The sequence below is a fragment of the Amphiura filiformis genome, chromosome 12, assembly GCF_039555335.1.
Source record: "Amphiura filiformis chromosome 12, Afil_fr2py, whole genome shotgun sequence".
Lineage (NCBI taxonomy): Eukaryota > Metazoa > Echinodermata > Ophiuroidea > Amphilepidida > Amphiuridae > Amphiura > Amphiura filiformis.
Genome location: NC_092639.1, coordinates 46,119,147 through 46,131,848, shown reverse-complemented (window position 1 = coordinate 46,131,848; position 12,702 = coordinate 46,119,147). Strand labels below are relative to the sequence as shown.

The window sequence follows — 12,702 nt, the reverse complement described above, 5'->3', positions numbered from 1 at the left end:
AATGAAGAAGGAGGCGGCCTATATACTTCACCCTAGCAGGGCGTAAGACAATGCGAGACACAAATTAATATATGTGTGGATCGGAAAGAAACGATGCAAGCCTGAGAAATTATGATTTAAATGACATGTTTGGGGCTTGTTAATTGAATTATTACCTGTTAGGCCTACTTCAGCATTAGCATCACCCTCACATCTCTGCTCAGGGAAGGGTGATTGTGGATCTATTACGGTGTCTACTTCAATAAGGTACTGTTCATCGGGGAAGAGACTGCTGATTTCTTGACATGGTTGTTCACCATAGAACACTCTGCCTGCTTCAACAGTGTTACCTGTGTAATAAATCAATGAGAAACAGTCAAATATATCAGACGTAATAGAAAGATTTTAACTCTTGGTCTCAATACAAATATATTTACCTCCGTAATTTTCAGCTGTTGCTACTATAGCCTTCTTCAGCAGACTGACCCGATCGAGCACACTTGAAGTGTGACGTAATAATCGGATCATAGACCTTTTGCAACTTGTAGCGCCCTCAGAGATGAGGGCCAACCAACCATCTCTGAACAAGGCCAACAACCAAACAAAAAAGTAAGTATACTTGTGTGTTGTTTTTTTCACTGTACCTGCCTGCCACGAACTGTCTACTTTTACAGCATACATCCAATAAATAAAAAAAAAACATACATTATACCCTATATCATAAAAATGTTTCAAAACATTCTTTAAAAGACATACCATTAGGGTTGGTTGAGTACACTATGTAGTAGTCAAATCCCGGCTCCCCAGCATTGGTGTCTGGTGCATCCTCCCAGCATACGCATATCTGGGTGATACTATCTGTCTGACAAGCTTGTATAGCAATAGCCCCAGCGCAACTTGGATCTGAAATGAGTTGAATACAAGGAATGATATTAACCCCCTGGACGCTATTGGTCATCTAACAGCATTTCTGATTGGTTATTAACCAATTTCCAATTATGACTAGGTTTTCAACTATTTATGGTCAAACTTGCATTTGCATATGATCTTATTACCGTAATACCCTCCTTGATTGGTTCAAAATTGGACACAATATTCATTTTGGCCAATCGACAGGTAGTTCTCATGGGGTTAATTACACATTTGGTGCAACATTACCCAAGGGGGCTAAAGAGTGTCCCCTGACAAAAATGAAAGAGCAAATCAGAAAGGCAAGGAAAAAGGAAAGGGGCCATTATTTAACAATTGGCTTTCGCTTTTGTATTGTGTTCCCTTGATCATACGCTTATGCCATATATAATAAGACCCCTTCTGTGAAAAACTTAGACACAGAGACCCAAAAACATGTATTTGACCCATTTTTTCAAAATATTTCTTAATGTATTTTTTAAAACATCTACATCAGTTATGAAAAGCAGTCATTGGATTGAATCTAAATTGATTTCCTGAAAGGTGTGTATTTAAAGATTGCCTGTTCAATTGTTCACATATTTGTACATAATTATGAATTTTTTGTGATAATTTTTCGAGTGGTATTTTTTTACATTACCTACGAATACAATTTTTCATAGCACTAGATATACCTTTAAAGAATGGAAATCACTAATAAATGCGCGATTGATACAAGCTTTGATATGTCCAATACTGAAATGCATTGCATTCAGACATCTTTATTATTGTGTTTAGCTGCCAGAAATTCTAAATGGCACAAAGGTAGGTTTGGTAAAAAATATGCATTACCTCCGAATACATGTTAAAAGCTCTGTCGCTTCCACAAACTGAGAGAATAGTAAATTATATTTATGCAATAGGTGCAGGGTGATACACTCTTTAATACTATCAAGTTTCAATAGCCTGCATTTAACTTTTTCTGAAATATTAACAAAATAAGTAAGTATTCGTAGGTAGCTTTCGGTAGCCGAATGTTGCCTACAAATACAATTTGACATCATGACCCTTGATTGTGAAATACCGCCATTCATGCCAATGCCCATATTGGTACATAAAAAAGGCCCGTACGTTCGCTATCAAATCATATGTCAATGAAAGTTGCAAATTCACATACATGCCTGCCATGCAAACTGAATACAGCTTAATTGTTGAAAAATATGTACTGAAATAGACACCGGTCTGCTCATTTGAAAGAAAAATGAGATTCGAGGAAGATTAGAAGGGGATAAATAGTTGGATTTGTCAGCTGTCGATCATGTTTGCTTCATTTTAAACGTTTACCGACCTTCTGGTTTCTGAGTAATTTGTGTCCAAATTGATTTATTCAAAGGTAGCTTTTGACATTTTCGATAAGGTTACCTACGAATACCATGGACAAAAATGACTGTTCTCATTGTCTCATGATCTAGACAACACAGTGATGGACCCTGGTATAAAGCTAATTGTAGCTTACGTCTTGTGCCCTCAAACGAAAGGCCACAAGACGTAATTGACTCCAAGATGGATTTCACAAGTCTGTAATAACGGTTTTAAGCAATTTGTGTGCAATTAAGCAAATTAAAGGAACTTTAGTGCCTTTGTTTCTTACTTCAATCCTCATTCAACCGCTGTGAACGGACATTATTAATACATGATAGGGTCTCTAGTATCAATAAACGCACATAAAGAAAATAATACATTCAAAGTGCTTTATAAAATGAAGATTTGATTGCGATATCCACCAAAAGTCCAATTCTTACCTACAAATACTGAAATGTTACTTACGAATACAGCATAATACATGACATATGTAATGAAGTGTCCCTACCAATGGAAATTAATTGTCAAAAACTTTAAGCGGTACCCCCGGACAATATTATTACCCATATACGGATTCATTCAACAATTATTTATTATGTAAATTTGCTGTTTTACTACTTGTATATCAAAATGAAGTGTTCAAAATCTTGCTAAAAGCATCAATTTTTTTAATCTAAGGTAGTAACATTTATTCATTTGGACGTACCATCTGAAACAGATCTAAAAACTACCATTTTATTCATTCTTAAAACATAATAGCAAAATTTGAACCTCTAAACTCAATATAGATATTGTTAAATGTTACCTACGAATACCCGGGTTTCTTCACCTATCATTTTATGAAGCGTTAGGTGTATGCTTATAGTTCCTAATATTCCTGAAAACATATATCCCGCTCTTTCTTATACAATATGTAAATTGATTCATACTCATTTGATAAATAAAATACAGAAACTGACCTAAACTTCATTTTTAAAAATAAACTAGCATAAATTGAATCAGATCATATTGATCGTGTTATAAAAATGAAAACAAATTATTTCTGGTTGAGCTAGCATTTTCCTGATACCCTGTGGTCTACATTACATGAAAAAAGCATTAATGGGAATATTCCATTTGTTTTAGGTTGATTAGTATTGCGATAGTGAAAGCATCCTAGTGGTATTCGTAGGTAACATTGGGTTATGATGTCACATTCACTATCACACATCCTGGATTTATTTTTCAAGATTAGTAATGGCACTTTTGGTTCCTATAAGGCCACTATGCCTTCAATCAATGGGCAAAAAGAAAAAATTGTGGAGACATTTTTATTTTGGACTTTTATTTTTGGCCCGTGTACACTTTTGGTTGGATTCGACCATATACATTACCAATAGTTCTGGGCCAAAATGATACAACTTGGAAAAATTATTCTCTTTTTGCTCCCACTACCAAGACCAACCAGGAAACAAATTTTATTCCTACCCCACCCCCCCCCTCCCGAACTTGAAACCTTAACATTTGATTCAATCCCGCTATGGAAGACATGACCTTAATCTCCCATACAAAGAGTGTGGATTTCAAATAGAGTTTCTATTCAGGTAACCCCATTTGAAATTCACATTCCCTAATTGGAAGATTAAGATCATGTCTTCTGTAGGGGGTACATGGATTGTAACTGGAAATACATGTTTTGCATTGACCTTCATTTAGGAATTTGACAGACAAATTGAGTTATTTCTTGTCTAAAATGACAGGCAGACATGTGGCTATCGATGACATGTACATTGATGATGAATCATCAATGTTACAATCTTAACAAACCCCCACATATATACCAATACACATTTGCACAAATCTATATAGTCTTCATGTGATGTTCTCCTAACAAAGCTAAGCTTATCCAAGGAGTAAGTAAAGTACACATGCAAAACATAACACACGCATGCATGCATACACACGCAATGCACTTATATGTCACATATCCATGGCTGTCGACATGTATTTATGTTGACTGAACCAATATAAATTTGGAGATGTTGACAAAAATGATGGGTTATTAACAGTGCTGTACGGTGCGACCATTTTAGGCGCATTGGCGACTAGATTTTTTCTAATGGCGACTAAATATTTAATCCCTGGCGCCAATGGCGACCAACTATTGAAGCTTTTAATCGCCAGCAAATGCAAAACATGTATGTAATGTAGCATTCAAGAGTATGAATGTATGCTATGAATATATGCATTTATCATGTCTCAATGGAGACTTCCTGGAAAACATATAGACCTACATGTACACTGTAGACTACATGCTGTATGGAGTATGTAGCGTTCAATGGGAATATGTAGATTGAGTACAGCAGCTATGAACATTCAACGCACATGGCTGTTCAGTTGGCACCACATATTTTTTACCTGGGAGCAAAATTTGGGCGCCTAAATTTATAAAGTTAGGAGCCATTGGCTCCTCAATCAGGTTTTGCACCGTACAGCACTGGTTATTAACTAGTAAAAAATCCAAGTGTTGCACAGTATTTAAATTACATATTTGACAGTGCTTATTCATTTGGACAAATGATTGGGATAGTATATCAAATGCAAGGTTTAGATAATGCTTGCAAAGTACATACAAGATATTGGGCTATTTCATTTCAAATCCACACTACCCCTATGGAAGATTTAGCTAAAGTCTTCCACAGAGGGAGTATAGGTTTCAAATAGAATAAACAACTGGATAACTTCCATTATAAATACTCAGTCCAGTTGTGGAAGATACAGGTAAAACCATAATACAGGGGGAGTATGATTTTTAAAATGAACAGCTCTGGCCATTTACATTTGAAAACCTTACTCCCCCTGTGGAAGGTATTTCCAAAATCTTCCACAGGGCTAGTGTGGATTTCAACTGGAATAGCCCATTTAATTAAATCATGATGGATTTATTTTATTTTATTTTATTTGATTTGGAGCACTCCCCCTGCCAACAAATTTATGTTGACATTATGTTGACATCCGGATGCAATTATTCCGACATAACAACAAGACAAAAATCATATCAACATGAGAAAAATCATGCGACAACAGCACTAATATCCACTCACACACACACCTAACCCAACAAGAATTAAATATTAAAATTCTCACCTGTTCGAACTTGTGTAGTATATGTCTGTTGTCCAGTGCCCTGTCCGACACTTTGTGATGTTACCGTAATTGTATACACAGTATTTGGTTGAAGGGGTGTGAATAGGTGACTATATCCAGTGTTGGCATTGAACACAGCAAAGTTGTTACTGGCATCATCTGGTGAGATGCTGATGACATAATCGGCCACGCCATTGATTGGTCCAAAGACAACGCCAATTTCATTATTAGCCAGGAATTGGACAAAGATTCGACCAGGAGGAATGGTGGCTGATGAAATTTAAAAAGAGAAAGAAGGTGGTGAAATGTAAGATTTTGAAAGGGTTACAAGCTCTATATATATAGCTACTTCCCATTCCAGAAAAATACAGCACTCATTTTTTTGGATTAAAAAAACATTATCAAGTTCTTTTGCCAAATGAAACATAGCTCAATCCTAATCATTCATTTAGTCTTAACTGGAAATAAATGAAAAGGTTCAATATTTTACTAATTTCTTGAAAAAAGAGCCAAAAACATGCATTTACGGCATGCATGTTTTCTGACAAACGAGTCACAAAAATCAAAGACTTGGAACAAGTCTTAGCATTCAAAATCTTGAGTATATGCCAAAATGTTGCTCTAATTTTCACTTTTTTGTGTTACTTTAATTAAATGGTTGGTTATTAAGAATGAAACGTCTTTTCCAAAAATCAGAATGCATAAACTGAAATAAGTCTGAGCACAAGTCTTTGGGCTTGATTGTCACAGCATACGAAAAACACCCTAAAAATGCATGCTTTTGGCCCTTATTTCCAAAAATTGGCAAAATATTAAAATTTGACTTTTATTGCTAGTTAGGACTAATTAAAGGATTAGGATTTAGCTATGTTTTATTTGGCAAAACAAGATAATATTTTTTATAATTCCAAAAAATTAGTGCTGTATTTTTCTGGAATAATGAGTACATGTAGGTCTCATCTGCTGTTATCTGTTTATATCAACTTAAAGGTAACCTCTCTATTGTGTTGCAAAACAATATTCTACAAACAATCAAATAAGATATCTATTATTCCCATATCAAATCAGATCTGAAACTTGACCTTCAGTGAAAAAAAGCTAAAATGCTCAAAAATGCTGAAAAACAGCGTGAAAGTTGGGTAACACATCTCAAATTAGGCTAAAAATAAAAGAAAACATGTTAATTTGATCAACATAAAAAGTTGGAAAATCTGATCAGCTCTTTAATTGGCGGGACTCATAAAATTGTGGATTAATATAGAATAGCATGACAAACAGCTAGGCGTATGACCTACACAAATTGCTCTTTGCGTATTGCTTGACTGACGCACACTTTGTGTGAATTTATGCAGGCGCATATTGGAACTTAATTGATGCGCCAAGTATAACAAAAAACAAATAATTCTCACCTATTACCTATAGACCTCTAAATCATTTGCCTATCCCAAAATGTTCCTACCAGGTAGGGAATCCTGCAATTATGTTCAGTTACTGTGAGGTTATCAGAGATTAATTTCTTTTACTGTGAAGCAGACTCTGCTTCAAGCAGTACAAAAAATATACCGTATACGTCCGAGTATAGTCCCACATTCGAGTATAGTCCCACCCCCCATTTTTCGAAAAAATTTCACAATTGGGGGTGGGATTATACTCGAATTTCAAAAAAAAAAAAATTGGACCTAAACCTAGATGCTAGGATCATTCATGGTTGACCTAAAAAAAAGAAGACATGAATACAAATTATCAATTTTCATATTAAAAACACAAAACATCTTGAAAGTTTTTTTTTAGGTCAACCATGAATGATCCTAGCATCTAGGTTTAGGTCCAGGGACACTCAAAACCAAAAAAAAAAAATTTTTTTTGAAATTTGAGTATAATCCCACCCCCAATTGTGAAACATTTTCACCTAAAAAACGGGTGGGACTATACTCGGACCAATACGGTAATTGTAGAATTCTTTCTCGCCCCCATACACTGCTTAGCACATGCAGATATATGTAGTGAATGAACAGTGTCATGTGGCTCATAAAGTCACGTAAAGCTGATAGTGCTGTGTACAGGAAGAGTCAAACCCTGTGCATGTTAAGTGTCAGAGCTATTCAAAAAGAGAAGGGGGACCATCCTCGGTTCAACATGAATTCTGCTATTTGAATGCACGCAAAGTGCAAAAAATTGTACAATTTTGCCCAAAAGCATGCTGTTATTGGGATTAAAAGATGCATAGGGCAATTTTGGGGCCCCCAAATTTTGGAGGCCCTGGACCCGGGCCCCATCTGGCCCAATGGTAAATCCGGCCCTGCTCTAAATTATCAGCCATTATTTAATTTTCGCTTTTGTGCTTGTGGCCCCTGAATCCTCTGGCCCACACACTTCGTCCACCCTGTCCCCCCTTGCTGCGCCCCTGTCCAAGATGAGCCAAAAGAATCTCATCTTGATGGCAAACCTCAATAAGGCCTAAAAAAATTGTTTGATTGGCGCAACATTAAAAAAATTAGGGTAGGTAGGTAGGCCTAAAACACAAGCTACAGTACTTTGGTCACGTAGCAAGAGGCAGTGCAGGAAACCTTGCTAGAACCCTGTTGCAAGGAAAAACACAAGGTAACCGAGGCAGAGGACGTCCATGTACATCATGGGAATCAAACATCAAATCCTGGACGGGAATGACCACATACACTGCGACCCAAGCCACACAAGACAGATGCAAATGGAGGCTCATCACAAGACTGGCTGCAACCCACCCCCATGATGAGGATGGTACCTGAGGTGAGGTGAGGTAGGTAGGGATTTTTTAAAAACTTTTAAAACTGTAAATTGCATTTGATAAAGGCCTTGTAACTTTTTTCTTCTTTTTTTAAAATTTAATTTATTTCCTTTTTTTAAAATTTATTTATTTATTTTTTGTTTCAAAAAAACAAACAAAAAAGAATAGGGTCGGGCATAATTTTAGGGTCGGTCGGGTTACGCCAATCAAACATTTTTTTTAGGCCTAAACTCTATTCAAAAAGTATAGCTCAAAAGTTGACATCCAGTTGTAGAGCTTGAGTTTTTGTACCCAATACATTCAAAGGTCATTCTATGCATGTAGAAGTCTATTAGGGTTGATGAACTGTGTACTGACAGATGAGACACTTTGAGCCCAACGATCTCATCTCAGATGGCAAAGTTCAATAACCTCCATTCAAAAAGAATAGCTCAAAAGTTGACCTCCAGTTGTGGAGCTTGAGTTTTTGTACCCAATACATTCAAAGGTCATTCTATGCATGTAGAAGTCTATTGGGGTTAATGAAGTGTATACTGACAGATAGGTATGTTTGAGATCCTGCCGTCTGATGTAACCTGCTCTAATGCTGGTTTCATACTTTCCTGCCGCTTGCCACTTTGAAGATGATTTTACTTCACTTCGCAGTCTCACCAGAAATGCTAGCGGTGACCAGCAGCAAGCTGATATATCGATCACTCCACCGCTTTGCCGTGGCGGCAGCACTGCTGGGAGTTGAATTCAAATCAACTTGGAGCGGTGCCGCTCTGACGATGAGAACAAAATACAATTTTGGAGCGGTGCTGAGCGGCAAGTTTCAGAGTCATACCGCTGCCGCTCAGCTCAAAGTGATGGATTTTGCAACAGGATTCCTGTGGCATAGAGCATGCGCAGTTGTGTCCAGTTGTGACCTTTTGACCGAGTTTGTCCAAATTGACCTTTTGACCAAGCGCCACTAGTCAGTCGCGCTACAGCGCACAACCAAAGTCGCATTGAATAGTCTTGAGAAGTCCGTCACGATATGGACTGTAAGTTAATCAGTCGTCACTACAAAGCATAACATAGTACATACGAAGTGTAGATGGCTGATTGGAATTAGTGTAGAGGAGACCGTGCATATCTGGACCCAAGAAGAAATAATAAATTAACTTTAATTAATTAATCTCTAACCAAAACTGCTGAAATCAAATTGATGCCGGTCTTAGTGAAAAGGTGGGTACAGGGAGATGCTGCAGATTTGGGGTGCATTTTCAGCCTTTTCAGTATAACTTAGTTTGCAATTTTTAGAAAACTGGTTTTGATATGGAGTGGTTTTTTTTTTTTTTTGCAAATTATTCCATCAAAAATTGGGCAAAGTGACAGTAGTTTGATTTGTTTGGGTTTTGACAACTTTGGATAACCCAAGAAAGCCTCTATTGAAGCTTATTTCCAATGGGGTCCATTTGATTTTATTTATTTAATAAACTCAACTTATTTCACAAACAGAATGATTTTAACAATATTGCCAGTGCAAATTCTGAGCAATTCATTATCCGATACAAAGTTTAATTTTTTTATTTATTATCCTAGTTTTGACAAACCTGGATAAGCCAAGAAAGCCTCTACTGAAGCTTATTTCCATTGGGTCCATTTGGACACTGGGATGCGTTGGGAACAGTCAGGGATTAACACCCTACTCTTTACGAAACTGGCTGCAAGATACATGTACAGGTATGGCTCTCTGTACACACAACCAACGGCATAACACCCTCTCCTAAGGATGGAGTACGTTCATGATTCATTTACCCATTTCTAAATAAACCATGGGGAGAGTGGAAGTCTGAATTTAGTATACAGAGGTTGCCAATTAATTTCAGAAATTTTTTTTTTCATTTAATTTCCTAGCAAATCTCCACCGCCAGGAATTGAACCCAGGATCTCATGCACTAAAAGCAAGTACCCTAACCATTAGGTCACAATCTCCCACACAGAACAGAAATAATTAAAAATGAGTATTTTTGATTCTTTTTGTCAAATTTGGTATTTTAACGTTACCTCCAAAGGACAGAGTACTTTCATGATTCATTTACCCAGGATCTCATGCAGGGTCTCTTTTTTGTCAAATTTGGAATTTTTGGGGTTATGGTTTTGGAACCCCACCTGCACATCCCTACCCAAATGAAAATTGAGAACCTCGAAAGGGGAGAGCAAGATCACCGGACAGGTATCATGAAATTTGATTTTCTGAGGTAGCATAATTCCCTCCAAAAAAAACAACAACCTTTTTGATTGGTTACACAGATGATCATATCCTGTAATTAACCAATCAGAGGCACTGTAAGAAAACAGCAATGTTGCCAGTGTGGTTCAATCACTCACTTGTGCTTCCAATTGTCACAGCTGGCGTGCTGACGGAAAGATCACCAGTTTGGTCCGATCCTGCAACCGCATACACAGAGAAGCTGTACAGAGTACCTGGATTAAGACCCGTAACTCTAAACGTGTTAACGGTACCATCCACGTTTCCAGCTAGTATTGGTGTATCTGTACTGCCGACACTATAGAAAATGTCATATGAATTTAAATCGTTCTGCGCTGCATTCCAAGTTAGAAGGATGGAAACCGCAGTTGCGCCAGATGCTCTGAGTGAAGTCGGAGGCGATGGTTCTGTAAGGAGAAAACGAGGTATTGAAATGTGTCATCATGCATGCAGAATTTGTCTCAAAAACTACTCAAATAGGGACTTCAACCCAGAGAAGATATCTTTCACTTCCCATAATACATTTCTCCCATTTCAGTATTCTGATAATGAAAACAACAGGAGACTGTACAAATGGAAGTGGCTTTTGATGAAATGTATCATGTTGCAAAGGATTCTGGGAAGGGTAAGATATCTCCTTTGATTTCAAGCATTACATTACAATAATGTCAGTAGTGTGTATGACAGTTAAGGGATGTGGTATGAACATTTGGACAGTATTTTTTGTGGGACATGAGAGCACATCAGAAAAATCGAATTGCATTCTGAATACGAAGAATGTCCTTCTGATATCAAATAATTTTGATTTTTTGAAATTCGCGATATAATACAAATTTTTAGCAAATGATTAAAAATTGATATTTAACAGTCCTGAAAAAGAAAACTTTATAAATCTAATGATATGTAAAGTGTATGTAGCTGGGATGAAAAGCTGACGATCAAATGAAAATGTTGACCTTTTGCATTGAATATATGAATTTTCCCCCCAAAACACACAAAAAAAAAATTAGTTGCATTCTGCCGATGATATTATTAATCCATTTTGTGTGGAAACGTTAACAATATTGCTTGAACTTACTAGTGCGGTATTGCTGTGTATTTGCCAGTGCATCTCCACTTGCAGGCAAACAGAGTACAGTAATGGTATATCGTGCACCTGGCGTGAGCCCGCTGAATGTTGCAGTACGTGATTGGACATTAGATTGAATGGTTCCTTGTGGGTCAAGTGACACCTGGTAGTTTATGTAGTTTTGTCCACCATCACCCCAGCTGATGCTGATACTATTTAGTGTTGATCCTAAAACAACAATCTCACATGGTCCAGGCGACACTGAAAAAAGAAAGCAATTTTATTACAAATTCAAGTCTTTAATTTGATTTCAGAATAAATATCTGGTAAATGTTTATTACTCAGGCAACAAAGAAAAAAAATCCTGTTTTACAGGCAGACAGACTTTTGAAGTATGGTTAATTGGTAAGGATTTTTTTCTGGAGGCTAACTAAAATAACCCTAAAACAACAACAAAAGCTTAAGAAATCTGGCAAAAATTTGATGATTTTTTTTTTCAAACATATTTGGAAAATATTATGATTTTTTTCATCAATCTGAAGTCAAAATTAACAAAATTTGGCTAAAAATGGCTGATTTTATAGCAAAATTAATAAAAAAGTCTACCAAAATACAAAATTGTTGTTAGTTACACATGCACAGGATGCATTGTTGAAAATTAATAGAATTATGAAAGCATTAATTACCCCCACAAATTAATTAATTAATTAATTAATTAATTTAAAAAAAGTCAAATCACTACTTACTAGCAAAAGTTTTACTGTCCCTTAACCGCTGGACACTACTGGTCATCTACCAGCATTTCTGATTGGTTGATAACTTGAAATGCTCATTTCAACTGCCAATTATGACTAGGCTTTAAACTATTTATGGTCAAACTTGCAATTGCAGACGATCTTATTAATACCCTCCTTGATTGGTTCAAAATTTGACAAAATATTCATTTTGGCCAATTGGCAGGTAGTTCTCATGGGGTTAATTGAGCATTACCTGTAGAGCATGTGTCAGATGGCGGTGGTGGGTTGCTTGTAGATGTGATCAGTCCTGGTCCATTAGGGTCATTTTCAGTAGAACACGTATCTATGGTAACAGTATAATCACTTGAGGGCAGTAGTCCCATTATCTCATACTGCAGTGGTGAACCATTTGGTATAGTTGCAACCTAATGAGGAGTAATTGTATATAATTAACTACTAAATTTCAATTCTCTTTGTGAAAAATAATGAAGATCTTGGAAGCAGAATAGTTCCTTTAGGCGACAAAAAAACACCTGTTCTA

At 36.6% G+C, this 12,702-nt stretch overlaps 1 protein-coding gene across 1 annotated transcript in view; it reads right to left on the bottom strand.

Annotated features, from left to right (window-relative positions):
• Positions 1-12,702, bottom strand: part of LOC140166286 (tenascin-R-like) — a 22,008-nt gene that overhangs the window by 6,556 nt on the left and 2,750 nt on the right. The window contains exons 2-7 of the mRNA XM_072189698.1: positions 12,415-12,586; positions 11,434-11,685; positions 10,475-10,762; positions 5,356-5,625; positions 736-882; positions 156-329 (exon numbers count right to left, since the gene is read on the bottom strand). Of these exons, the coding sequence (XP_072045799.1) occupies positions 156-329; positions 736-882; positions 5,356-5,625; positions 10,475-10,762; positions 11,434-11,685; positions 12,415-12,544 (1,261 nt within the window). The 5' untranslated portion in view covers positions 12,545-12,586. The remainder of the gene's footprint in view (positions 1-155; positions 330-735; positions 883-5,355; positions 5,626-10,474; positions 10,763-11,433; positions 11,686-12,414; positions 12,587-12,702) is intronic.